At 52.2% G+C, this 24,952-nt stretch overlaps 9 protein-coding genes across 9 annotated transcripts; 5 read left to right on the top strand and 4 right to left on the bottom strand.

Annotated features, from left to right (window-relative positions):
- Window positions 1–762: 762 nt before the first annotated feature.
- QC761_200730 (uncharacterized protein) lies at window positions 763–1,734 on the bottom strand (the record flags this gene model as incomplete). The annotated part of the gene is made up of 1 exon (XM_062875801.1): window positions 763–1,734. The coding sequence occupies one exon, from the start codon at window positions 1,732–1,734 to the stop codon at window positions 763–765; it is 972 nt and encodes a 323-aa protein (XP_062734322.1).
- On the top strand, window positions 796–4,109 carry QC761_200720 (uncharacterized protein). The gene is made up of 2 exons (XM_062875800.1): window positions 796–3,190; window positions 3,277–4,109. The coding sequence occupies exons 1-2, from the start codon at window positions 2,178–2,180 to the stop codon at window positions 3,884–3,886; spliced, it is 1,623 nt and encodes a 540-aa protein (XP_062734321.1). The 5' UTR covers window positions 796–2,177; the 3' UTR covers window positions 3,887–4,109.
- On the bottom strand, window positions 3,913–8,683 carry QC761_200710 (uncharacterized protein). Its single transcript, XM_062875799.1, has 5 exons — window positions 7,903–8,683; window positions 5,710–7,851; window positions 5,459–5,645; window positions 4,697–5,378; window positions 3,913–4,630 (listed from the first exon to the last, which is right to left on the bottom strand). Exons 2-5 carry the CDS (start codon window positions 5,954–5,956, stop codon window positions 4,067–4,069), a joined length of 1,680 nt encoding a protein of 559 aa, XP_062734320.1. The 5' UTR covers window positions 5,957–7,851; window positions 7,903–8,683; the 3' UTR covers window positions 3,913–4,066.
- A 520-nt stretch (window positions 8,684–9,203) lies between these two features.
- QC761_0031550 (uncharacterized protein) lies at window positions 9,204–9,568 on the top strand (the record flags this gene model as incomplete). The annotated part of the gene is made up of 3 exons (XM_062872265.1): window positions 9,204–9,233; window positions 9,270–9,307; window positions 9,439–9,568. 3 exons carry the CDS (start codon window positions 9,204–9,206, stop codon window positions 9,566–9,568), a joined length of 198 nt encoding a protein of 65 aa, XP_062734319.1.
- Window positions 9,569–9,598: 30 nt separating this feature from the next.
- Window positions 9,599–13,293, top strand: QC761_200700 (uncharacterized protein; the record flags this gene model as incomplete). Its single annotated transcript, XM_062875798.1, has 2 exons — window positions 9,599–9,742; window positions 9,808–13,293. 2 exons carry the CDS (start codon window positions 9,599–9,601, stop codon window positions 11,662–11,664), a joined length of 2,001 nt encoding a protein of 666 aa, XP_062734318.1. The 3' UTR covers window positions 11,665–13,293.
- Window positions 13,294–13,847: 554 nt separating this feature from the next.
- OSH3 (Oxysterol-binding protein 3) lies at window positions 13,848–17,928 on the bottom strand. The gene is made up of 3 exons (XM_062875797.1): window positions 17,237–17,928; window positions 17,047–17,123; window positions 13,848–16,976 (listed from the first exon to the last, which is right to left on the bottom strand). Exons 1-3 carry the CDS (start codon window positions 17,270–17,272, stop codon window positions 14,159–14,161), a joined length of 2,931 nt encoding a protein of 976 aa, XP_062734317.1. The 5' UTR covers window positions 17,273–17,928; the 3' UTR covers window positions 13,848–14,158.
- On the top strand, window positions 17,857–21,704 carry prp1 (U4/U6 x U5 tri-snRNP complex subunit Prp1). The gene is made up of 2 exons (XM_062875796.1): window positions 17,857–18,988; window positions 19,124–21,704. Exons 1-2 carry the CDS (start codon window positions 18,648–18,650, stop codon window positions 21,540–21,542), a joined length of 2,760 nt encoding a protein of 919 aa, XP_062734316.1. The 5' UTR covers window positions 17,857–18,647; the 3' UTR covers window positions 21,543–21,704.
- On the bottom strand, window positions 21,638–22,854 carry QC761_200670 (uncharacterized protein). Its single transcript, XM_062875795.1, has 3 exons — window positions 22,294–22,854; window positions 22,098–22,228; window positions 21,638–22,031 (listed from the first exon to the last, which is right to left on the bottom strand). The coding sequence occupies exons 1-3, from the start codon at window positions 22,403–22,405 to the stop codon at window positions 21,864–21,866; spliced, it is 411 nt and encodes a 136-aa protein (XP_062734315.1). The 5' UTR covers window positions 22,406–22,854; the 3' UTR covers window positions 21,638–21,863.
- On the top strand, window positions 22,805–24,857 carry QC761_200660 (uncharacterized protein; the record flags this gene model as incomplete). The annotated part of the gene is made up of 2 exons (XM_062875794.1): window positions 22,805–23,729; window positions 23,782–24,857. The coding sequence occupies exons 1-2, from the start codon at window positions 23,462–23,464 to the stop codon at window positions 24,855–24,857; spliced, it is 1,344 nt and encodes a 447-aa protein (XP_062734314.1). The 5' UTR covers window positions 22,805–23,461.
- Window positions 24,858–24,952: the final 95 nt, after the last annotated feature.

Below are 24,952 nucleotides of genomic sequence, written 5' to 3'. Positions count from 1 at the left end.
CGTCAAATCAACAATGTGTATTCCTATGACGCAGGTCCAAGAATCCAAAATATGGAGCCGCTAACTGTTGATCCTGGCGGATATCGCCGATGGTCTTCTGGCATTCTAGGAATATCAAACATCAAGAGCCCGCTGGCAGGATAACTGCCGAACTTCATGTAACCACGAGGCACTAGCTTTCAATAGTGCTAATCCCACATCACTCATAATCATCACGAGTCCAAGGATGAATAATCTTAAAACTTCCTCAAACTCTCGTTCTCATACGACAATACTGTTGGCATTGCACCTTTGCAGCTGCTACATTGTAGAAGGGCAGCCCAGCAAACTAAGGCTATGTCAAGATGACCTAACCTTCTCTAGTCCTTGAACATCGATATCTAGTTGTGATGGTCACTCTCCGTCCTGACTTGATTAGGTCTCTAGTAAAATTGACAATGTTAGTCGAAACTGCAACCCCATCCAGCTTTGCGCTCAACGAGGTAAGAGAGTAGTAGGTAAAGACTTCAGAATGTTTGAGAAGATTATTGTAACGCGGTTTTTGTACAGCATACATCCTTCGTCTCGATGGGTATGAAAACGCCAAAGGACAATGGATAATCTGATGGCCCCGCGTGCGTCATCATAGTCTTGTGGCGTGATAGAAGAAAAGAGGCAGAGAAAATGAACTCACCATTCGCAATATCACTTCTCATTTCGAACTTCCTTGACGCTTTCCATTGGGGTATCTCATTTTTGTCTTCCAGTGCTTCCAACCCTTCCTCACGCCTCAGGCACAAACTTGCCCCTCTTCATCCTCATCGCCTCCAGCTTCTTCCTGTCATCCTCAAACCTCATCAGCAACTCCTCCTGCTCCTCCTTTTGCTTCTCCCTCAGCTGGAATCTGTACAATCCCTCCATCTCCTGCCTCTTCTTCTCCGCCCGCTCAATCATCTTCTTCCTTGCCTCCTCCGCCTCGGACCTACTCGCCGGTGTGTTCCTGCCCCCTCTCGTCACAGTAACGAAACCATCCTCATCCGGCTCGTTGCGCAATCTCTTGGAAATCTCGGCGGCTTCCTTCTCCCTTCTGGCAAAAACAGCAGAGAAAGCGTCAACCGCTTGTTGAAGGGTGGCAGGGTCGGGGTAGCAGAGCCGGTTATGTTGCTTGACCCAGACTGATCCCAACGCAGGGACTTTATCAGCGACACCAGCGCCCCATTCAGGGTACTTCTTCGTCTTGGAAGCCTTGGCACATGCTTTGAGGACTTGCTCGACGGATTTCTCGTCTGCTAGTAATACCACCGCTGTGCTGCCTGATCTTCGTAGCGGGCGGGTCCACGTCGAGGGAAGCCTGGCGGCCTCGTCTTCCTTGCTTCTTTCCGCGTCTTCTTCTTCCTCGCGTTTTCGCTTCTTGGTGCTACCGTGCGCTCGGAGGAGGTGGACGGCGTTAACTGGGACGGCGGCGTCCAGTGGGGAGAGCTTGTGGGCGGTGTCTTTGCGCTCGTCTTCAAAGGTGGCGGATTCGAAGCGGCCGGGTCCCACTAGTGATGCAAAGAGGGAGCGGAGGTGGATGTCGGTGCTGTCGACTGGGCAGTTGTTGAGGAAGAGGGAGCGGGAGTCGGTTGGGGTGGGAATCTTGGGGGTGTTGCGGCGGAGGTAGAGGTAGTGGATTGTTGGTTTGGGGAAGGAGGGTAATGGTGGGATGGAGATGGGGAGGACGGTGAAGTCCCCTAGTGTGGGGGGCGTTGAAGGCATTTTGTGGGATGTAGGGATGAATTTGGCTGGTGAACGCGTGTGGGAGATGGTCGCGATGGATTGAGTGGTTGATTAAAGGTCGAGAAACTTTTGTGACCCACTTTGGCATTTGCGGCGTTATCCATGTTAGTCTATTGGTTGGCCTGCGATAGGCGATAAGAGCTGAGCTTATCGGAGCGGCGGTAGTGACGATGAATTGGGGCAAGTGCTTTGAGCTCATGCTTCCGATTGTATGAATGATCGGTCTTTTGCTGCTGGCGATTCGGTCACATCATGACCAGCTCTAAAATGCCGCTTTCCGGCATTTGCGTCAATGACTTTTTGACTACAAATCTGCTTGTTTTTTGAGAAGCCCCCTTCAGCTCCCAGGGTGCTTCGTTGATTTTCATGAGTGGTTATACACATACCTTGATCTCAGGTCCCAACCAACGTACGCCAAGTTGATGAGATTTACTAAGAGTTACCGTCACAAGAGAATGACTGGCTTGGATAGTGTCTCAGCTGGTGCTACCACACCCAAGCGGTCACGTCTACTATCATTTATCAACTTCCCCGGCACCCGCCGCAAAAATGTTGAACAACCACCGCCTTTCCTCGAGTTCCGTTCCTCCACCTTCTTTATCCTCCTTACCGTCTGTTTGGCTATTTTCACCGACATTCTGTTCTACGGCCTAATCGTGCCCGTTTTCCCATTCAGCCTCTTGGAACAGATCGGGTTGGCAGAAAACAAAGTGCAAGAATGGACCGCCATCTTGCTCGCCTGTTACAACGTCACTCTTTTCCTGGGTGCTCCGATTGTCGGGTTTTACGCCGACCATTCCTCATCGCGTAGATGGCCGCTGCTTCTTGGGCTGGTGGCGCTCTGCGGGTCTACCCTACTGTTGTGTCTGAGCAAGACGATTGCCCTGCTTGTGGTGGGGAGGCTGCTCCAAGGACTAAGTGCCGCCATCGTTTGGTCGGTTGGACTGGCATTGTTGGTCGACACGGTCGGGAGAGACATCGGTTATGCCATGGGATATGTCACGATTGCCATGTCGGTAGGCTTGCTGATCTCACCGGTTATTGGTGGGGCGGTATACGAAGCAGCTGGCTACTATGCTGTGTTCTATATCGCCTTTGCAGTTGTAGCCTGCGATATCGCTCTCCGCCTGGTGTTGGTTGAGAAGAGAGTTGCTCAACAATGGGTCGTAGGACCTGAGTCTTCGGAAGCTGAAAGTGTAACTACAACTACCGATAACAGGGAAAATGTGGAAAAGCAGGTCCAAGCAACAAGCCATGCAGGAGCGGACCCAGCCTTGCCACCCTCACCGACCCGAGCCGGAACCAGTTCCGGTGACCCGATTGCAGCATTGTCGACGCCGGTTCTGAATCCTGCAAAACACCCCCATTGGGAGCTAATCAAGAATCGTCGCATGTTAGCTGCCTTGGTTGGCATAGCGATTGAAGCGTGTATCGTGTGAGAACTTGTCCTTTTTGCTCCGGGTCGGGTCCGATAGGCCGGTCATTTGCCAATAGCCTTGCGAGTGCTGATTTCTCTGACAGGTTCGCGTTTGATACTGTGATTCCGCTCTACGTTAAACAAACATTCGAATGGAACTCGACGGCAGCCGGCCTGATCTTCATCTGTGTCATGGTCCCCGGTTTTGTATCTCCGATTGTTGGTAAGCTCGCCGACAAGCATGGCGCCAAGTGGTTTTCAGTCGCCGGGTTTGCCCTCTCTATCCCGCCGTTGGTCTGCCTTCGATTTGTGACGCGTAACACGATAGAGCACAAGGTCTTGCTTTGTGCACTTTTGACGTTGTTGGGCGTTACACTTGTTACCTTGGCCAACACACCCCTCATGGCAGAAATAACCTACGCTATCGATGAGCGTGAGGCTCAACAGCCGGGAGTGTGGGGTGAAAAGGGGGTCTACGGTATCGCCTATGGTCTGTTCACCACTGCATACGCTCTCGGTGGGACGATTGGCAGCATCACAGCTGGGTACATCCAAGCAGGACCAGGTTGGGGAACCACCACATGGTATTGTGGTGTGTGGGCTGCGGCAGGAGCGGTTGTCTCTTTTTGGCTTGGGGCGAGGCCTGATGAGGTGCCCAAAAGACAAAGACCCGATGATGAAGAACTACCAGCATCAACAAGCGGGGTTATGTAGCAGGACTCGGGGAGAAGTACGGGATGAGTGATCACAAGTGCAGTTCTTCAGCATTTCTAGCGTGCAACGGGTGATATCTTTACCCACCTTTGAACGGCCGTCGCATGCTCAACACAGCATCAGCTGACGCAGACCGGAACATGCAGCCGGCTATCTTGATGAAGCCACCCGGCCGATCCATCAGATCTCAATGGTAATACGCCCAACCCCACGGCTGACGCACGACAACATTGAGGTGACCTTCTCGTCATCCGTCAGAGCCGTCCCGCGGTGATCAACCCGGCCAGCCTTGAGCTCAACCAGACAAGTCTTGCAGTTCCCAACACAGCAGCTCGAGTCGGGCTGGTCAAACTGCTTCTGCAGGACCTTGAGCAGGGTTTCGTCTTCCCCGACCTTGACAACCACCCCGCCCTTGTTCGCCACGACAGCCTCAAAGGGATCCCCGCTCAGGTCTGCCTCGAAGGCTTCGTAGTGCACCTCCTTTTGATAAACACCAAGTTCTTTGACCTCCCTCTCGGCCTGATCCATCAATCTCTTTGGCCCGCAGAAATACAGCTGCGAGTTCCAACCCCTACTCTGGATGATCTGCCGTATATCCATCCTCTGCCCGGCAGCCTTGTCGTAGAGCACCAGCTGTCCTTCCTTCTTCAGCTCCTCGATCCGGTCTCGAAACGGCACATCATCTGCAGATCGGACGGCGTAATGCAGGACAACGCTGTAGTGTATACTCTTGTAGAACTCGACCTTGTAGAAAATCTTTGTCAGCCTGGTTGGTTGGGACCTAAAGCTGCATTTCCAAGACATACATACCATTGCCAAAAACGCCGTAACACCCACGCCACCCGCGACAAAAACATGGTGACTAGCCGCCGAAACAGTCGGCACCGCAGCCGTGATAGCCCCCACTTGTAGCACATCCCCTACTTCGACCTCGTGATGGAGGTGCTTGCTCCCACCGCGGCTCTTTTCCTCAAGGGCAACAGCCAACTGGAACCGCTCTTTGTCACCGTCGACGATGGAATACGCCCTGACGAGGCCCTTTCCCAGTTTTATCTTTGCGTGAGCACCTGGACTGAGCTCCTTCTCTTCTCCTTCCGCAAATTTGTCAACCGCTTCGAGGACAAAGGAAGTTATCCTCTTTGTTTGCTCCTTTCTTTCTACCACCTGGTAGGGCACCCACTTCTCCTTTGGTTTTTTATTGGCTTTTGCCCTCGCTCGTAGGACTCGCCGGGTGAAGTTGTCTTTGCACTCGGCCCCAAACTCTTCTATTTGAGAAAGCTCGAGGTTCATGTCATAGTTGTCTGTTTCCTTATGGAGGTACCGCTGGATGCGCTCAATAGTCCAGTCGGGGTGGGGGCGGGAGACCAAAGTCAGTTTATTCCCTGCTTCGACGGGCCCGGGAGTGAGAATGCGGAAGTAGTACCCCGTCCGGGAGAGGCGGTAGGTGTTGGGTGCGAAGTTGGGGAGGTGGAAGCGGTGGTTGAGTTTGAAGCTTTATATATATAACACTACTGTTAAAAAGCAAGAAGGGGTTTTGTGTGATTGGTGGATCAAGGGGTAAATGGTACCTACCAAGGCTGTCTTGGAAGTGAAATCTGCAACACGGCAGTTGAGTCTGATATCTCAAAGATGTCGCCTATGCAAACATTCCTCTCGTTCATGAAGCCAAGAACGAGATTCTCCCCGAACCCACCGGGGACGAACTTGTCGGCGGCTTGGGGGAATTCCTTTTGCCAGGACTTGTAGTGGGCTGCGCAGTCTGTAGTTCGTCTTATCAGCCACTGTTTAGGTGCATTTTGTCGAGAAATAAAAAGGGGACATACACCCGTGAACAGCCTTATCAACACCCCCATGAAACGTAGGATCTTGCTCGTCACCTTCCAACCCTAACTTTGTGATTTGAACAGGTCCAGACCTCAAAGTTTTGTTGATGCCGGATTTTATGCTCAAGGGAGCGAGAGGAGCCATTCGGCCAGTGCGGACTTGGAGGATGGTATCTGATGTCAGGGGGGTGCGGAGGTCGACCTCGCCGTCTGAACCTAGTGGAAGAGGGGGTGGTTGGTGAACCATTTTGATGGCGTTGATGTTGTTTGTTGACTGTAAAAGAATGTCGCAATGCTACAAGCAAGCAGCGCAGCTTGAATAAAAGTGATGAGGCAGCCTCGGTGTCTTTCCAGCACGTTTGATGTATGTAAGTGAAATGTTGATAAGTGAGCTATCATCCAAGCTGATGCTGTCATAGCTTCCCGACCCCACATCCCCTCTTCATCGAGCAAGTCATATTCCCGAACTTGACGGCCGAAAAAAAAAAGAACAACAGCGACAATGCGGTTCGTTGCTACCTTGTTACTAATCCATATTCCTCATCTCATGTACATGACTTATCCGCTATTAACTTTTTTTGCCCTACCTCAGGTGATGGTTGTGAGCGGCTGCTTAATCAGACCTTTGGGTGATCTCCACAGTTTTGTTGCTGCAGAGATGGACGTGTAGCATTGGATAGAAAAAGGGGTAAAAAAGGGGCAAATGCTGGCCCCGCACACAGAAGGCTGAGGGTGTTGTTGGTGGTATACTGCATAGCAGCGCAGCTTCATGGATGTCTAGAGTTCTTCGCAAACGATGCAGAACTCGTGGCAAAGAGGGCAGCTTGCACAGGTTCGAGAATCGGTGCAGCGTGCGTCTTGGTGATTAACCCGAGCCAAACCGCTACGAAGTATAGTATCTCATTGTTAACCCTCGATTGTTAGATGTGGCTATCAGTCACCCCGAGGCTCAATAATGGCCAGGCCAAGGCTGCTGGGCCTCTTTGTGCGACGTGACAGCGTCACGAATTTATCAAATATAAGGTACCGCAGATAGCCGGGCCTACCTTATTGAGAGAAGACGGATGAAACGGCAGATCAAGAGGGAGAAAAACTCATTAGATCTCCCCCCACCACTCATGATTGGTGCCAGGCCATCTGCTTTGCCGGCCAAGGGCAAGGAGCAACAGAGATGGTGTCTTCGCTGTACTTTGTTGGGCAAACACCAAGTTTAGTAAAGGCGCAAGTTTCGATGTGAAAATTTTGGAGAGTTTGATCATGATGTCTTCGAGCTGCGGTTTGTTCAAGTGCCAGTCCAAAGCACCCCTCACGTCCAGCCTCAGGCACATAGTATCTGACATACCTACACAGCCCCCTTCAACCATCATCTGACAAACTTTGCACGCGTAACAGGACATCCTCCCGAGATGATCAAACCACGTCCTTGCAGCCATCGATGCAAAGATGCGGCATAATTCCATCCCACGCTTGAGGGGATATGGCGTTGATACGCGAACGTGGGTAGCCCTTGACGGCATTGATCAATGACACACCCATTGAAGTCTCGCCCACGTTCTGCAATTTGACCTAGCCCGGTGACAGAAACGGAAGTAGCCAAACTGTCCTTTTCCATCCTTGGTCCGGCAATGTTCTCCTTGACGTAATCGCGAGCTTTTCGATACCTCGGCATCCGGATTCTCGTGTTCCCACGGAGTTTGAACTTTCTCCTTCTTCAAACAGGCAGTTATTTGGCTGACCGCATGCTCAAACGGGATCGCACGTCCGGTCGACGGGAAGGGTCACACGACAATGTGCTGATTTCGGTCGTCTGCTCTCTCAGACTCCGAATTCCCTATTTCTCAAGTCGCATGTACGGAGGCTCAAACAAGAAAGACTGCTCGCCGAGATTCCAAGTCTGGTAAAGAATGCATGTCCCTCAGGATGTACCGTGGACTGAGGCTCTTGCCGAGGAAACCGGACCGTAGTGCCATCGGAGCGGAGCCAAAGTTCTGTGTTTTTAGGTTCGCCGCTACCCGGAGCCAACAGGGTGATAGCAGAGCGTATTGTCACACGATATCATGTCGGCGCTGAATGGTGTTCACGGTATAGCGCTGGTGTGGCGGCGGCAAGGCTGTCAATAAGAAAATTGTTGAGATTGTCACACTTGACAAGTTAGAATTGTGGAATGCCGCAAAGACATGTTGAATTCCTTACGATCTTTGATCTTCAGCTTGTTTGTGGCGGCTTGATTGTAGCCTGGGACACCTTGCCGCGAGGCCTCCTGAGATACCTATGCATATTTTAGAGGTATGTAAAGAGGCGCTGATAGTCTCAGTGACAGGGTCTAATATCACCCTGAAATGAAATATCATATGGTTATTGACATCCTGAGAGGGGGAGGGAGGTGGGATTTGGAGGAGGCACGGGACTGAAACTTCATGTGCCAGTCCGGATGGAAGCTAGTGTAAAGGGCCTACAGCAGAGCCTCATCAAGAGGGAAGGTAAGACAGCGCCCAGTTTTGAGCAAAAATCAATGCTCACAAGGACAGTAAAGTAAGCGGGGTAAAAGAGCTTGCATCAACCTTTAACCGACGAAACAAAGCCCATGACACACAAAAGGAAGGTTGTTGAAACGGTTTCTCAATGGACGGCACGAAGAATTTGAAATGTGAGAGCAGAGCCTCATCACGCTTGGCTTGTACCTAAGTAGGTAAGCTTGCAGGTATATGTATACCGCCAACATGACGATCCAACGCAACAAATGTGATAAATAGTCTGGGCAAACAATGATCCTTGGTATTGAGGAACGGATACGGAGGAAACGCACTGTGTTATCGGTAGTTGGTGGGGGTTCTGTTGTAAATGTTGTGATGTTGGAGCGTTGAAGTTCAGAAGACTGAGCTTAACGGAGCATGATTGTGGGGGGGCCAGTCAGAATCTTGAAAAAGGAGGCTCAACTGAATGTACCCCACATTAAAAGTCAGCTTCGCCATTTTTGATTGGCCAATCTTTGCAACTCTGGAGGGAGCACCAAACAAGGAGGTTGATGTCACAAAAACATTAAGAAAATTAGCGAGACAAACAGAGAGGATGCGGCTCTGTTAAGTACCTAGGTATCAATGTGCCACTCACAATGGTGGTCATATTTTGGCTGGTATCATGGGCGGCTAGACAGGGGTTTGGGATGTAACCTAGGTCCTTCGGGGGTATACATGGATGGGAAGGGGGCATGTGGCATCAAGAGCGATAGCGCCGCTTCCAGCCAGACTAGGTATTTGTGTGTTGATCCGTCGCTCAGGGCATGAGCAGAGCCGCATCACGCATCAACAAGGGTGGGTGCACTCTGCCGAGCGCGGTGTCTCTTGCCATTCCACATTCCGAAACCACCTCCATCTTCCCTCAAGGGATCTTCACTTCGAGACTCGTTATTGATGGGAACTTGAAATTTGCACCTTTTACTCAGCGAATAAACTGCAAGACGACAACCCAAGAAGATTTTCCGGAAGTGGATATCCATGCAGTCTCGTTGCGTGAGCGGGGGGCCTGTGTGCTCCAACTGCAAGAGCTCCAGCTAATGGCAGACGGTGTTTCCCAGCCTCGCCTGGGCTGAGAAGCAAAGGTAAGTAGGTACATACTTACCTCACCTATCGAGGTACCTACTTTCCGTTCCTGGTTTCTTAAGGGCAGGTCTATCTTATAAATGGAAGCGACTGCCCAGTTCTTACCTTTGGTTATGACACTCAGCAGCAGTCACAATGCGTTGAATCCCAAGATCCGCACCTTCACTCCTTCCTGGTTGCTCTCTGCCACGTCTCGTCTTCCGGACCTGTCTGTCCTCACCACCACTGTCTCCGGTCCATGGAGCTTTTTCGATGGTTGACGGCAATCTTCCACATCAAGGTCCAAGGTGATGTCGCTGGTCAAGCTTCCATACGAGCTGGTCTCATTTATTATTGAGTATCTGGATTTGCTCGACGTCGGCAATCTCAGTCTCACCTGCAAGCGGATGCAGTATTTGACCCTGGAATACTGCATTGCCAAGCGAATCCTTGAGGTGAGTACTTGTATTGTCGTGATTGGAGAAAAAACACGGAAAAGATGACGCTGACGGTGGCGTAGACAAAGGCCCCCTACAGCTTGGAGGCAAGCAGCGCGAGACTAACTCAGCGTTGGCCCCAACAGCTGCGGAGGCTGATCAAGCGCCAAGCTGCCACTTCGTCTGTGTCTCCCTATCTTGTGAGAGTCGTCGCCCACGCGGAAACATGGCTTTACGAGAATGGCATACTGTGCTATATTCGCAAGCGTGAGATTCGGATCCTGGATCTTCACGGTTCAGCAACACAGGAGACCGTCATCAATATCCGCTCCCTTCTTCACGTGGCCCTTCCCGAGTCTAGAATGACCCGCAGGTACAAGGTCCGGGTACTGCACTACGCCCACGATATTGTTTCTTGCTTGTACACACACGCCAAGCCAAACCAAGAGCAAGTCAGCTGGCTTCTGGCCTTCAACGTGTGTACTGGCCAGGTGGTTACCGTCCGCCAAGTCGCCTCGACTACCAAGATTTTCGTACGCAACGACAACAACTTTCTTTACTATGGCACCAATTCCGAGATCGGCAGGGACCTGTACCGGTACTGGGTCATCTGGGGTTTCGACTTGAGTGCTCGCAGATGGCTGAGTGACAAACTCGAGATACAGGATGTCATGGGTGTGGATGTGGGCTCGACAGTTTGTTTTGAGATCTTTGATGGCTGGTTCTATGGCATCTCAAACCAAGCCGCTCTGGAGGTGGAAGAGGTTGATTGGATCTCACATTATACCTGCTTCAGGTTCCCGGTCACAAGAGAGGGCCTTCAGAAATGGGAGTCACCGAACCCACCAATCTTTAGAAGGAATCAGCATGAGGGTGTGATCGATGACAGGTGGTACCTCCTTCGCATGTTCAAGGACGAGTCAACAGGCCAGCTCAAGGTGGTTGAGTCTAGGAAAGAGTGGCTTGCAGGGCGCATCTGGCCTAGACGCACTTACTACACCACTGTGGTAAACTTCGACGAGGCCACTTCCGACGTCGCTCGAGCAACAAATGGCCGAGCCTCATCATTTGGGAGCCCTAGTGCAGCATCACCCGAGACCATGAATCCCAAACTGCAGCACACCGAGTACACGGCACCACCATCACGAGATCCCCATTTTGTACATCCGGGGGACGACAACGCCTCGTCTCTGATGTTCGCGATCAGCAAGAGCCCTATTCGCTGCTATTATTCAGCATGTCAAACATTTTTGGACGTGGTGGACGACCCCACCTCCACGGATCCTAATGATCAACGAATCCGCTTCCGAGGAAGTTCACGACGGCCCAGGGGTACCTCTAGCCTGGGGCAGCGGGACGAACGGCAAATTTCGCCCGTAGCACAAGACTACAGCGCCCAAGATGCACTTGACCAGGAAGTAAATGATCTTTACAGGCACAAAGATGTTGTTTCCTGGCCTGCTGAGCCAGACATTTCCAATCCAGATCCTGTGCTCCTCGATTTGTACGCCGTACTGAATCCGGATGGCTTTACCGGCAACATTCGAGGGGCATGGGATGAACGCTCCTTGGTCTATTCCACAGGTAGCGATTCCCCCGGAGGCATCAATGCCCTGGTGTTTGTCTCTTGGGACCCTTCTATTCACCTGGATGGGACATTGTCCTATTCCGACTATCGGCCCTCTCTGAGCGTACCACCTGTTGAACACATCATGGAAGGGCACAGTGACGTCTCTGACTCGGGGATAATACCCTTCCAGGAGAAAGGAAAAGGCAAGGAGTTCACCTGGAGCTACCCTAGCAAGTCGCCGAGTCCATTCCTACGTGCCGGCAGCACAGACTCGACATCATCTTCGGAGACCAACCAGGATAGCCGCTGGAAAAAAGTTGAACCTGCATTGTATCATCAACTTGGCTCAGGTTTCCACTTCGCTCGATAGTTGGAGATGACAAACATTACGCGGATCATCCCTGAGCAAGCACTCAATTGGCCCAAAAGGTTTCAAACTGGTATCATGGATGCAATTTAGATGCAGAGACACGTCGCCTGCATGTGAATGTGGTTGCAGGTGCAACAAATCTGCACTGGATGCGTTTCTATTGCCCATCTGAGGGTGCTCGAGTGAAGTGCAGTGAAATAGGAAAAGGGGGGAAATGGAAAGGGGACGGGATGAGGGCAAGGATCACGTCCCGGCTTCAGCTAATCATCAAGTAATATGTTTATATACAGAAAGGTTCGACAGCTTTTGTGCCACTCGCCATCCTTCTCCATCATATACCTACCTGAGAAGCACATCTCAGCTGGACGACCACATGGTAGACGAGGCTCTGAAGGAATGTGCATGGAGACAGAACCCGCCGTTCCATTGTGCGAGACGACCCCAATTTCAGCATGCGGGTTGGAGGGGTGCCGTTGCCCGACTTGTTAGGCTCTGGCACGTTGAGCCATATTTGTTATGGTTGCAGAGCATCTGGATGGCTTCCTGCGTCTGCGGCCCCCTCGTGAGATGCAGTATTTGCATGGAGCCATTGTCCACAAGCGAGCAAAGTGCGATTTTCTGCGCGCGTTCCTCGGACTGCTCCCGCCATCTATGACCAAGAATGAAGGGCCCCCACAGTTGATCCTGTCTCGGACTGCTGTTGTACATTCCCCTCGGGTTAAAAAATGGCAAGATCGGTCGTCCAATGCAGGATGCGGAGAGGTGTGTGCATCTCAAACGAAGCTATTGATGACTTGACGGGACGATATGAGGCCTCGTCGAGAAGTATCTGAGGGGTACAGATGGGGGTGGAGAGCTGCATTTTGCATTCAAAATAATATACCGAGCCGTTAAGATCAGATCAGTGGACGAACTAGGGTCAGGAGCCTTGTGAGGGCTGGTGCAACCATTGCCCGGCTTTACGCTACTTGGCTGGCCATACAACACGAACTCAGAGATGGGTCCGGCCGAAAAGGGGAAATGGAATTTTGGAAGAGCCCCCCGGCCCAAGGAGCACACAAAAGTTTGAAAAGAAAGAAATGGGTACTTTGAATCGTCCATTTTCTTTTGACTACTAACTTACACCACCACCTCTGGGATAACTCGACGTTGATTTCATCGCCAACTATCCTGCATACATTTCCCACGCTTCAACATTTGTGGAAGAATTTACACTCGATCTTTAAATGGAGCCATTCAACATACACATAGCGAACATGTGACAACGTGAGAAAGACCGCGGGGTGGGGGTGGCTCGCTCGTATAGGCGTGCTCTCTCGAGGTGGGCAAAAGATAAGAAGTGGTGGGATACAATGTGGATTATATACGTGGTATCTGTATTATAACTCCCGTTAGTAGGTAGCAGAGCAGGAAACAACCAACATCAACAAAGCTTGTCGACTCTCTACCGATTCCCGAGCCCATGCATATCAACATCCCTTCTGCATGGCAACCCCCACACACAAAGGATTCTTTATAGCCTCATGTCGTCAGTAAAGAAAGAAAAAGAAAAGAAAGTAAGACTAACCCCCATGCTTTTTCGTTGTTGAGTTTAGGAGAGTGTCGCGGGTTGTACATTGTATGTGTGTGTGGGGTGGGGGGGTGGGAGAAGGGAATGTGATGAAGTACCATGCACTTGCCTTACATGAGAGACTGGCCACGTGCCAGACTACCACCCAGACAGACAGACGTGGGAAGTTTGAGGGTGAATAGGTATGATGGAGGGATGGGAGGGGAGGATCGAATCACGAGGCCGCGGAATTATTTACTTCAGGGGTGAGTGGCCGGATGGGAAAAGAGGAGCCACCTAGCTGAGGGGGTTCGGGTTCGCCAATGAGGGGAGATGTAGGTAGCCAAGATGTATTCTCATACCGGATTTTGAGAGGATACCGATTTCGTCGAGACGGATATCAAAACAAAACTTGATCATGTTAAAAGGCTAATGTTTGCTATGATTGAATCTTTGAAGGTGAGGACGGCTACAACCTGGAAAGGTAGGTATTCAATTGTTCACATAGGACTAACCATACTTAGACACAACCAACACCCACAAAATTCCTTCTATGGACGTACTAGATTCCAAAACCAACTTTTCCATCGGAGACAGTCATAAATGTGCTAACCGTCATACCTTATGAGCAATCCATGATTCTAGCTTTGCGAAGTGCTGAAAATGCGAATGGCGAAAGATCCGGGAGCTACCTACAACCCTAACCCCCAAAAGAAACCTGCTCCTCCACGCTGCGCGGACTTGGTTTTGAACATTCAATACTTCCTTGAATTGACACATAAACACCTGCCTGCTAAGAGTACAGAGAAGAGAGAAATCCTACCACAAAAACACCACCCAAAAGTCTATTCGGTATTCCCATCATCCAAAACCCACTTCAGCTTGTCTCCTCAAAGAAAAAAAAACTACCCAGCAAAAATATCCACCACCCCTTCCCACTTCCCCCTAGCCCTCTCCTCCCAATACCCGTCCTTCCCTCCCTTCAACTTCCACACCTCCTCCCCCCTTGCCCCCCCCGGCAACCTTGACAAACCACTTGGGCTTATACTCCTCCCCACTCTCCTCCAACACCCGTCTCCTCACCCTCTGCGCCTCCTCCAGCTTCACCTTCCACTCCTCCGCCTGGTCCAAATCCCCTTGCTCCGCAAACCTCTGATCAGGCCTCAACCTCGTATCCGTAGGCGGCAGCTTCCCCTTTTCAATCGGCGTGATCTCGTTCAGACTGGCGGCAAAGGTAGTCATACCATAGGTATTCACCGCGTTCTCGACCAACTGCCCCGGCTTCCAGATTTCCTTGTTTCCTGGCACGACTTTCAGCCCGTTGGTCCAAGTGCCCGCCAACCCAGCACCCAATCTGCTGCCATTGGGGCCGTACGTCTCCACCTTGACCTCTTCTCCCCTGCCGCCGAAAACACCCTTTGCTACAAACTCAATGACAGCCTTGGCCCCGGTCGTATCATTGTTCACGTTCATGCTCCCCACCGGCTCGACGTACTTCTCACCCATGACCACGTTGCGCAAGAAAACAGTGGCAATGGTCCAGCTGTAGTGCTCGTCTGTGCCGTCCGGCAAACGCAAGCTAACCCTTACCCGGCCTTCAGTGGTAATCTCGGCAGATTTACCCCAAAACTTCTGGGACGGAGCCGGGAACTGAGAGAAAGACCACAGCGCACTATCAGCTTGCATAGCCAACCGGACAGGACGATGAGTGATCTTCTCGACAAGAAGCCTGAAACCACCAGGCACTTCTGCCTCGGAACGGACAAGCTCAAAGGTTTCACCAAGGAGTGGGTTAAAGGGCTTGCGAATCGACCTCTCCTTTGCCCTGGTGTTGCTGAACCCAGAGATCGCAAATGCAGTCATGTACAACAACCTGTCCTTGGGGTCAGGATGCTTAGCCGCCGCATCCAAAAGCTGAGCGTACTCGAGCTGTTCAGAAACGCGGTGGAGCAACGACGTCGGCTCGTTGGCAGAAACAGGCATGCTGATCGTGCTAAGATCCTTGCCGACGTTCTTGCGGACGAACGCGATCAAACTTGGGGGCGCTACCTTGGCTGGCGGGATCGTCTTGCGTCTGGTGACTGGTTCCGTGATTGGAAGGGGGATCAATGATTTGGGTTTTGGTGGGAACAGGTTGACACCACCCTCTGCGTTCTGAGCATAGTCGTCTTCATCTTCAATCGAAGAGACAGACGAGGACTCGTGGATCGATTCCTCAACATCTGATGCCTGGGTATCATCCTCACTATGGTGCTCGATGATCATCAGCTGGTTTGTCGACCTGTCCGCATCACCGGCTTCAGCATCAAAGAACTCGTCGACCGTTGAAGCGGACGACTCAATGCTTGCTCTTGGCTGAGCAGATAATTGTGCAGGCAACCGTCGCCGTTTGCTGGTGGCGAGAAGAGTCGAGAACTCCATCACGACTGAATCCAGATCGCTCAACAGCGCGGTGCAATTCTCCAGAGTATTTGGCCCTTCCTGCTGGAGAGCACCATATTGTTTCTTGAACCCATTTTGTGTTGGGGTGCTATGGCCCGATGCTGGTATTGTCAACGAGGAACTGGCAGCTGTCTGGAAAGACTGGGGGGTGAGAGGAGACGCGGCGCCGCTAGCCTTGCGCTTCCAGAAAGACTTTTTATCTGCTGCTGATGCGGTTGTCGGCGGGCCGAAATAACCTTCGGTCTCCTCTGGAAGTGTAGGAGTGCTTGGAGAAAGGTATCCATGGCCGCTAGGTGGCTGCTTTTCCGCAGCCATATCCTTTACCAGGCGCCGGAGAGCATCTCTGGTGCCTACCATCCTGCTGACCAGAGATTCAACTTGCCTCCACTCCCTCTCCTCGTCTTGCGCGCTGTTCGGAATGGTGATCTGAGGTACCGGTGCAACTCCCCCCTGACTTTCCGAGGACACTGGTTGAGTGACAGGCAATTCCACCCCCCGAGCAATCTTGCTTGCCCGTTCCAGCGCCCGTGCCCAATCGCTGAATTCCTTGGCATTCGATGCTTTCAAGTGCCATACCTCAGCTCCAGAGTCAATGGTAATCTCGCGTCTCCTCTCGTCCGCTGCGACCGCAGCCAAGCTAAGCGGAATAGCCCCCCTAAGAGCCGAGGAGTTGCGGTTATGATAGTAAGACAGAGTACAAGTCGTATAGTCCAGAGAGAAGAAACGCTTGGCGTAGCCCTGCCCCTTCTTGCGCCTCCTCTTGAGCAGGACGCCAACATGGTAGGAGCTAGACACGCCGCTCTCACTCTTACCGGCAGCGGTAGCTGTGGACAATGCGCGTCCTCGGGTGTGGCTGGGTAGACTGTCGACGGATTCCGAGGCAGCAGCGCCGAGCCGGGGGCTGCCATGCTTGCCCAAGCTCGTCCTACTCGCGCTGGCAAGAGGTCCCGCCTGTAGATTGGGTAGATTTCGTGCAGTCTGTGGAGGGGCGCCGGTCGGATATGTTAGAAGGACGAATGTCGCCGTCTTGGATGTTTGCTTCGAGAAGGTATTGTCAAAAACAAGGCCAAACATGCCAGCCTGTGTAACATCGTAGGTGCCGACCGAGACCTTGTCTGCTTCGCATTTTCCATGCCAGTGTATCGGTATAAAGCCCTTTTTGGCGAGCTGATCTTGGGCGGTACTAGCGTCCCTTTTCGCAAAGAGACCGGGTTTCGATTCGGCGACGCCTTCGGTGTGTTGATCGGCAAGCCCTGCATCGTCGGCCAAGGAGGTCAGATTCGTTTCGCCGGTCCCGGGGTGCTTAACAATGCCAAAGTTACTAGGTGAAAAGATTAGATCAGTTTAAGCCTCAGGCTGACAATTGGGGCATCATTGGGCTGAGGTATTACATGGACTTCTTGTGAGGTTGCACGCTCCAGGAGATGGTGTGGCCAACATCTACTTTGACCCATCGTACAATGTAGGCCTATTTCGCGATACAAGACAAACTGTCAGCATATATGGAATAGCTAGTGCAAGGCGCGTCAGGTCCATGAGGAGCGGCAACTTTGACAAATGCCGTAGGCAGAACGGACATACCTTGCTGTGGATTTCCAATTGCTCAATGCCTGCCATGGTGTGCGCTCAAGTGCGCTTTGCCCGTCGGCTAGTGCTAGTCTGGGTGATTACACGGCTTCGTCCGAAGGTTGGTCGAGGTTCAACTCTGGTGGTGTTCGTGGAGTGCCGACGTCACAGAGGTTCATGCGGCGACGGGGTGATGTCTCATTGACCGATCCGATGCCCCGCTAAAGAAGGCCCGCCAGGCAAGCGACACAGAACGAGTTTTTGGGTAGGGGGCGCTTGCGCGAGGAGTTTTAATCGACGTCGAGATGTTTTGAGCTTCTAAAAGTAAATCCGTACAAGTCGGCTAGGGAGAGCGCCGCTAATAAGGTAATTAACTATGACGGGGACAACTGGAGACAGATGGGGGGGCAGATGGGGGCATGTGGCTGTTGTTTTTTTTGGTAGACATTGCGGCTGTGTCTTTTGCCCAGATTCTCCCGTCAATTGTCCAATGCCCGCTCAGTTGCCAGCCACCCCTAACCCACCCTTTTGCTCCCCCCCTAAGCGCTCACCCGTCAGCCCTACAGTATAACAGCAACCACCATGGGCCAACCCCCGGGGTTTTAAAACGGCTTCCTCGGGTTCGGAGTCACGAAGGCGGCCGTTGGTGCATGGGACCATGATGTCCACGAGTTGTATATTTCCTGCTACTATTTCATATGTATTTCCCAGTGTCAAAACTTGACAGTAAGATCTGGAAGCTGAGTCTCAAGAGTCTGCCCAGCAAGTGCCTTACCATTAGCTCACTTACACCTCGTAAACTTCTTTTGCCAGCCCCGAAGCTTTATGACGCGGCCTCCCAGACTAATCCTAGGCAGCACCCAGATTCCTCAGCCAAGCCATAGCAACAGGATATGCCCAACTGCATTAGTTGGAGTCTTACTCGCATCTTGGCTTATGTGTACAAGGACACAGAAGGCTGGGCTGCCTCGGTTACACAATCAGCATCTTGAAGTTGTAGGAACACTCTTTTTCACACGGGACAGGTTTAACTGACCTTGTGATAGAGGATCGTTCCAGCCTATCAGTTTCCAAAATTCTACGAATTTATGTTAATGATTTCAACACCTTATACAAGAGTTGTCCAAAACTTTGAATGATGCGGCTAGAGACCGAACCCTAACCCTAGCCCTCACCCTAACCCAAAGCAGATGCATGTCCCACTTATTTTCCTTCAAAGCTTGGCGTGCAGCATTGCTTGACTTCCGAAGCTCGCTCGTGCCTGGCGCGACAACTGATAATCCATGCAACAAAAAGTTACCAGTTCACCACCATTGATTCGCGCCCCCGGCCACGGTGACCGCCAACCATTGCAGGCGCATGAATAAAGATTCTTCATAGAAGACGACATCATCATCCACATCGCGATCGATAAACAGCCGCCACAATGTCACGGAGGGACTTCCTTAGCATGCCCGCGCCCGAGAACTACGTAGCTGGTCTCGGGCGTGGTGCTACTGGCTTTACCACCAGATCTGACTTGGGTCCGGCGCGAGAAGGTCCCAGCGAAGATCAAATCAAGGCTGCCGTCGCAAAGAGGACAGCGCAATTGGGACTCGGCGGCGACAATGCGAAAGATGATGACAACGATGACGCCGCTCGATATCAGGATCCAGACAACGAGGTTGGCCTGTTTGCCGGCGGTTTCTATGATAAGGAGGATGAAGAGGCAGACAAGATCTGGGAAGATATAGACGAGAAGATGGCAAGCAGGAGGAGAAAGCAAAGGTTAGTACTCTCCCCTTTTCAAGTCTAACCCAGCGCTTTCCTTCCCACACGTACACCCAAAAGCACTCGGTTTATCGTCTTATACCCTTAGATGAATGGAGAACGAAATACCAACGGTCTACTTTTTGCGAACAGGGAAGCACGAGAAAAAGCCGAACGAGAAGAATACGAGCGACAGAACCCAAAGATTCAGCAGCAGTTTGCCGGGCTCAAGAGAAAATTGGCCGAGCTCACCGACGAAGATTGGGCGAACATACCCGAGGCAAAGGATGCCACCGGCAAGACCAAGAGGGCACGACAAGCGAGGATGGAGAGATTCTATGCTGTGCCCGACAGCGTGCTAGCTGCTGCGAGAGACCAGGGTCAGTTTGGCACGACAGTTGCGGACGATGGGACTGCTACCAGCGCTACTCCCGGAGGAACCGAAACGACGACGGATTTTGCAAAGATCGGTGCCGCCCGCGACAAGGTGTTGAAGGCAAGACTTGAGCAGACATCGCAAACCAGCGGGCTTGCTACGGCAGGTAGCGCCACGAGTCTGGATCCGAGGGGTTACTTGACCTCACTAGCCGGCACCCAAGGTGCAGAGCAGAGTATCGGTGATATTGAGCAGTTCAGAAAGATGTTGAAGTCTGCTGTAGACTCAAACCCCAAACAGGCGTCCAGTTGGATGGCTGCGGCAAGATTGGAGATGACAGCAGGGAAACCGGGTGCCGCCCGCAAGTTGATTGCGGCTGGGTGCCAGCATTGCCCCAAGAATGAGGATATCTGGCTTGAGAATATCAACATCAACGACACTCACAATGCCAAGATTATTGCGGCTGAAGCTATCCGCAACAACCCAAAGTCGGTGAAGCTCTGGGTGGCAGCCATGAAACTGGAGAATGACCAAAGATCACGGAAGAAGGTGATCCGGAAGGCGCTGGATCATAACCCACAATCCGAGGCTTTATGGATTCATGCGGTGAACCTGGAAGAAGATGTGGAAGATGCCCGCATTTTGCTAGCCAAGGCCACTGAGCTTATCCCCGAATCACTCGACTTGTGGCTGAGACTGGCACATTTAGAGACCCCGGAGAATGCTCGCAAGGTGCTCAACAAGGCCGTCAAGAAGCTCCCCAACTCCCACGAGCTGTGGATTGCGGCCGCTCGCCTGGAGGAGCAGCTTGGTGAGGGTGCAAGACGACCAGTCATGAAGAATGCCGTCAAGTTCTTGGTCAAGCAAAACGCCATGCCCAAGCGTGAAGAATGGATTGCTGAGGCTGAAAAGTGCGAGGAAGAAGGCGCGGTCATCACCTGCAGCAATATCATCGAAGAGACCCTCGGCTGGGGGCTGGACGAGGACGACGACCGCAAGGAGCTCTGGATGGAAGATGCCAAAGCCAGTATCAGCCGCGAAAAGTACGCCACCGCCCGGGCGATATACGCCTATGCTCTTCGTGTCTTCCCCAACAGCAAGAGCCTTTACCTCGCCGCCGTTGACCTGGAGAGAGAGCACGGCAACAAGGAGGACCTCTGGAACGCGCTTGAAAAAGCCGTCGAGGCCTGCCCTCACCAAGAGACCTTCTGGCTCATGCTGGCCCGCGAAAAGGCAGGCGAGATTAACGAGGCTCGTCGCGTTCTGGCCCGTGCCTTCAAGCAAAACCCCGATAACGAGGACATCTGGCTTGCGGCTGTCAAGCTTGAGGCTGACAACGGCTTTATCGATCAAGCCCGCGACCTGCTCAAGACTGCCCGGCAAAACGCCCCTACCGATCGTGTCTGGATGCGTTCCGTGGCCTTTGAGCGCCAGCTAGGCAACAGCGAAGCCGCCCTTGACCTCGTCATTGACGCCCTCCGCCTCTTCCCTAACGCTCCAAAGCTTTGGATGATGAAGGGGCAGATTTACGAGGACATGGACCAGCCGGCGCAGGCAAGGGAGGCATATGGTGCCGGTGTCCGCGCCGTTCCTTCGTCGGTCCCCTTGTGGCTTTTGTACTCCCGTCTGGAGGAGCGCCTCAACAACGTGGTCAAGGCCCGTTCCGTCCTCGACAGAGCAAGGCAGGCAATTCCCAAATCGGCGGAGCTGTGGACTGAGCTCATCCGTCTTGAGCGTCGCGCCGGTAACATCACTCAGGCCAAGACCCTCATGGCTACTGCCCTGCAGCAGATGCCCAAGAGCGGTCTTCTCTGGGCGGAGAGGATTCTTCACCTGGAACAGCGAACCCAGCGCAAATCGCTGCTGGCGGAGGCAATGAAGAAAGTGGAGAACGACCCGGTGCTGATGGTGACGGCGGCGTATATCCTCTGGAAAGAGAGGAAACTCGAGCAGGCGGATAAATGGTTTGAGAGAGCGCTGAAGCTGGACACGGACCATGGGGATACGTGGGCGTGGTATTACAAGTTTTTGCTGCAGCATGGGACGGAAGAGAAGAGGGCTGGGTTGGTGAGCAGGTGTGTTTTGGCGGAGCCGAGACATGGGGAGTATTGGCAGCGGGTGGCCAAGATGCCGAAGAATGCGGGGAAGGGTACGGAGGAGATGTTGAAGTTGGTTGCTGCTTCTTTGCCGGAGTAGGGTCCTAGAGGAGTGTTGTAATGTTGAATTGGTTTGGGGACATGGGACGGGATCAGGGCACGTATGGATAGGATAATGATATCAATTGATCGATCAACTTGAGATCAAATTCAAACAAAACTAGAAAACCCCGAAAACCTGAACACACCCAGTTATCAAAACCCCCAAACATGACTGTTGTGACTGTATAGATATCGCTGACGCGACCTTCATGTCATGATGGTAAACAAAGAAACCAGTTCCGTTCGCCCTCCCCTTCCATTATCATACGCCTCCCACCTCCCACCTCCTTTCATTATTAAGTAGTTGATAGCTTGAGCTTTACTTGCTCCCGAACCACGAGCTAAGGTAGCTCTTGCTCTTGGCGGCCTTCTCCTCGACCGTCCGGTCAAACTCGTCAATCTTCTTGAGGGTATCGGCCTTGGCTTGTTTGGCGATGGCCTCAGCTTCGTGCTTGGCTTGGCTGAGGTCGCGGTTGACGGTGGTTACCTTTGCATTATTAGTGTTTTTGATTTGAAAGGAAAAAAGGGGCGAGAACGAGGGAAGAAAACATACAGCAGAGTCAATCTTGGTGCCGACCTCGTGGCCGAGGCGGGTGCCTTCTTTCTCGGCCTTGTGGGTTGTGTGGGTTGGGTAGTTGGTGGGAATCTTGGATTCGATTTTGGCGGCAGCGCGGTGGGCGTCGCCTGAGGGGGAAATTAGTATCAGGGGTAGATGATGGGGTGGGTGGTGTAGTGATGGTCGGACGTACTCTCAAACTGCTTCTCCGCTGCTCTGGGGTTGCCGCCAGCGCTGTAGAGGTAGTAACCAATGCCTGAGGCGGCGAGGGCACCGAGGGCGAGGGGGGCGCGAGACTTGGACATTTTGATTGTGATTGTTTGTAAAGTTTATGTGGTTTTGTTGGTGAAGTGGAAGCTGTCGAGCGTTGTTGCTTTTGATGGGATGGGAGCTGTGTCTTGTGTGAAATCTGATTGATGAATGGAAGTTGGTGGTCAAAGAAGATGGGTGGTTGTGGTATTTCAATGCATTTGGGGAAAGCAAGCAACCAGTTGTTACTTGGTTTACTACCTCCCTATTCGTTCCCGGTTACACCTCAGGGCACGTTTTTCTGCTCTTTTGTCTGGTACCAAACTGGGTCTTGTTGGAGAGAGCTCTTCATTCACGGGTCATGCATGACGTAGGCGAGGGGCAGTTCGCGGTCGAGAGGTCCGTTGCGGTGGGGCCACGACCACTGCCGCTGCCCCGCTTTGGGGATGGGGTCCACTGTATTCGAGATTCAGATTTCAGACATGGAAAGAGTCTTTGTTGACACTACGGATATCATTTTAGTAGACAGCTCTACAGTTCTTTCTGAATCCTTTGTTACATCGTCAGATATGGGGGTTATTTCATGTTTTGTAGCCATCAGCTATACATCAGTTGCTCTCTCAGACAGTGTTCTTCAGCCCACTATAAAGATGCAAAAGCACGAGCCAGCCTGGGGAGCTTGGCATCAAACTGGCCAGGGCACCACCGCTAACCCAACGACATTACATCATGGCGCAGGCGAAGCTTCCAGTTCAGCTTCACACGCTTCTCTCGACAAGCACACTTCAATTCTCCAGTTTGGTTTCCATCAGGGACCCCTAATTATGCCCATTGTCTCAAATCGCATGCCTTAGTCTTGAATTGCACCTGCGTGTAGCCTTTTCCTGAGGACACCCCTGTCGATTCATCGGTCTCTACACGTACACACCAGCTCCAACACAAACTTCTGTCCAAGGCACCAGCGTATTTCATCAAACATCTCCACGAACCCCAACAAAGCGTCCCAGCTATAGCCGTCGGCCCCGTGTTCTTCGTTTTGTCAATGTATTTTTGCGGACATAGGGATCTGAAAGAAGGCGGCGGTACGTCATGCTTTTGGTAAAGGGGTAGTCATGCCGAGAATAAAACATCACCGCTCGTCGCGTCGCGTGCCCCCGCCCAAAGATAGCGACTTCGACCACGAGATCAACCTCGTTGACAAGTCCGAGGCCGAGGACGACTCCATCGGGCCTCCTACTGCGGGGCCGTCTTCGTCATTGCAGGACTCAACACGGGAGTCAGCACTAGGGGTATCTGATCGTGAGAATGGTGATGCCAGCAATGCGCGAGTAGGTGTAGCAGACGAGGAGGAACGCCCACGCCCCTCCATCCACATCAATGGTACGCCCACGTTGTCATATCTTTTCTGAAGAGCAACACTAACAGCTTGTAGAGCCTACACCATTACGGGAAGACGTCGTCGACGCTGTCAACACCGGGACAGCAAGGAGGAAGAGTGTGAGCAAGAAAAAGGCGCCTGAGTCGGCAATCGAGATTCTCTACGAGAATCAAAGAGGCGGCTTCCTCTGCGGAATACCTCTTTTCTCCTCCAAAGCCCTGGGCAACTTGGACCCAACAGCATGGACGAACTACGCCCACAAGCCCAGCCCGACAGATATACACACAGCTCAGGTGCCCGATCCTAGCTGGGAGTGGGCTTGGCCGGAGTGGAAAATCAACAAGGACGACAATGTCGACGATGAGGGCTGGGAGTATTCATTTGCATTTTCTAAGAAGTTTTCATGGCACAAGGCGAGATGGTGGAACTCGTTTGTTCGTCGTCGAGCATGGATCAGGAAACGGGTCAGAAAAGATTCCGGGTACATTGCACAGGACCCCCAAATGCTCAATCCCGAGTATTTTTCCGTTCGACCGTCGTCAGAAATGAGTCGTGAACGCGAACGCGAACGCAGCTCGAGCAGGATGAGTAAACGGACTGCCAGCCCCCGAGGCAGCAGACTTAGCATGAGCTCAACGAAATCAGGTGGTGCTGAACAACCAGACGACATCGAGCATGTTGGCGATCTTCTGGCCATACTGCGGACATCCCGAATCGACCGGGAAAAGATCGAGGCTGTGGACAACTACCTTGAACATGCACAGGAAGACCTGGCAGGGCTACAGAAGGTGATGCACGAGATCATGTCACTCTTTGTATTTCAGGCCTCGAGGAGGGTCTTGCTGACGAGATTGACCGAGATCCATGATCAAACGGTGGCACAAAGCAAGAAGGGCAAGGACGCAGATGGAGAATTACAACGGCGGGCGAGGAATCTCGCCGACGCAGTCAAGCATGCAGATGAGGAGGTAAGAAAGCTTGAGTACTGGAGCGACGTCAAGGGAATGGCTGAGGAGGGCGATTCGACAGGAGCAGTGGATCATCGAAAGGGGTGGGATCCGTCGTGGCAAGGCGTTGATAAATCCGGCCCTTCAGAGCCAGCTCCTCCAAACGGCGAGACCAAAAATTGAGGTCATGATGGTTTCATGGGCGTGGGTAATATCGTTTGGGAATAGCAATACCGGCATGGGAGAACTGGAGTTCAATATTGATAATGAAAATACCC

Source organism: Podospora bellae-mahoneyi, chromosome 2 (genome assembly GCF_035222275.1).
Source record: "Podospora bellae-mahoneyi strain CBS 112042 chromosome 2, whole genome shotgun sequence".
Lineage (NCBI taxonomy): Eukaryota > Fungi > Ascomycota > Sordariomycetes > Sordariales > Podosporaceae > Podospora > Podospora bellae-mahoneyi.
This window is presented reverse-complemented; position numbering and strand designations above follow the sequence as displayed.

Coding starts and splice junctions, on each gene's coding strand:
- QC761_200720 (XM_062875800.1), top strand. CDS start 2,178: ATGAGATTTACTAAGAGTTACCGTCACAAGAGAATGACTGGCTTGGAT. Junction 3,191..3,276: donor GCGATTGAAGCGTGTATCGT/GTGAGAACTTGT, acceptor TTTCTCTGACAG/GTTCGCGTTTGATACTGTGA.
- QC761_200710 (XM_062875799.1), bottom strand. CDS start 5,956: ATGGTTCACCAACCACCCCCTCTTCCACTAGGTTCAGACGGCGAGGTC. Junction 5,646..5,709: donor TGATAAGGCTGTTCACGGGT/GTATGTCCCCTT, acceptor GACGAACTACAG/ACTGCGCAGCCCACTACAAG. Junction 5,379..5,458: donor TCACTTCCAAGACAGCCTTG/GTAGGTACCATT, acceptor ATATATATAAAG/CTTCAAACTCAACCACCGCT.
- OSH3 (XM_062875797.1), bottom strand. CDS start 17,272: ATGGCAGGCATTGAGCAATTGGAAATCCACAGCAAG. Junction 17,124..17,236: donor AATTGGAAATCCACAGCAAG/GTATGTCCGTTC, acceptor ATCGCGAAATAG/GCCTACATTGTACGATGGGT. Junction 16,977..17,046: donor CAACCTCACAAGAAGTCCAT/GTAATACCTCAG, acceptor CTTTTCACCTAG/TAACTTTGGCATTGTTAAGC.
- prp1 (XM_062875796.1), top strand. CDS start 18,648: ATGTCACGGAGGGACTTCCTTAGCATGCCCGCGCCCGAGAACTACGTA. Junction 18,989..19,123: donor AGCAGGAGGAGAAAGCAAAG/GTTAGTACTCTC, acceptor TTTTGCGAACAG/GGAAGCACGAGAAAAAGCCG.
- QC761_200670 (XM_062875795.1), bottom strand. CDS start 22,405: ATGTCCAAGTCTCGCGCCCCCCTCGCCCTCGGTGCCCTCGCCGCCTCA. Junction 22,229..22,293: donor AGCGGAGAAGCAGTTTGAGA/GTACGTCCGACC, acceptor TTTCCCCCTCAG/GCGACGCCCACCGCGCTGCC. Junction 22,032..22,097: donor GCACCAAGATTGACTCTGCT/GTATGTTTTCTT, acceptor AATAATGCAAAG/GTAACCACCGTCAACCGCGA.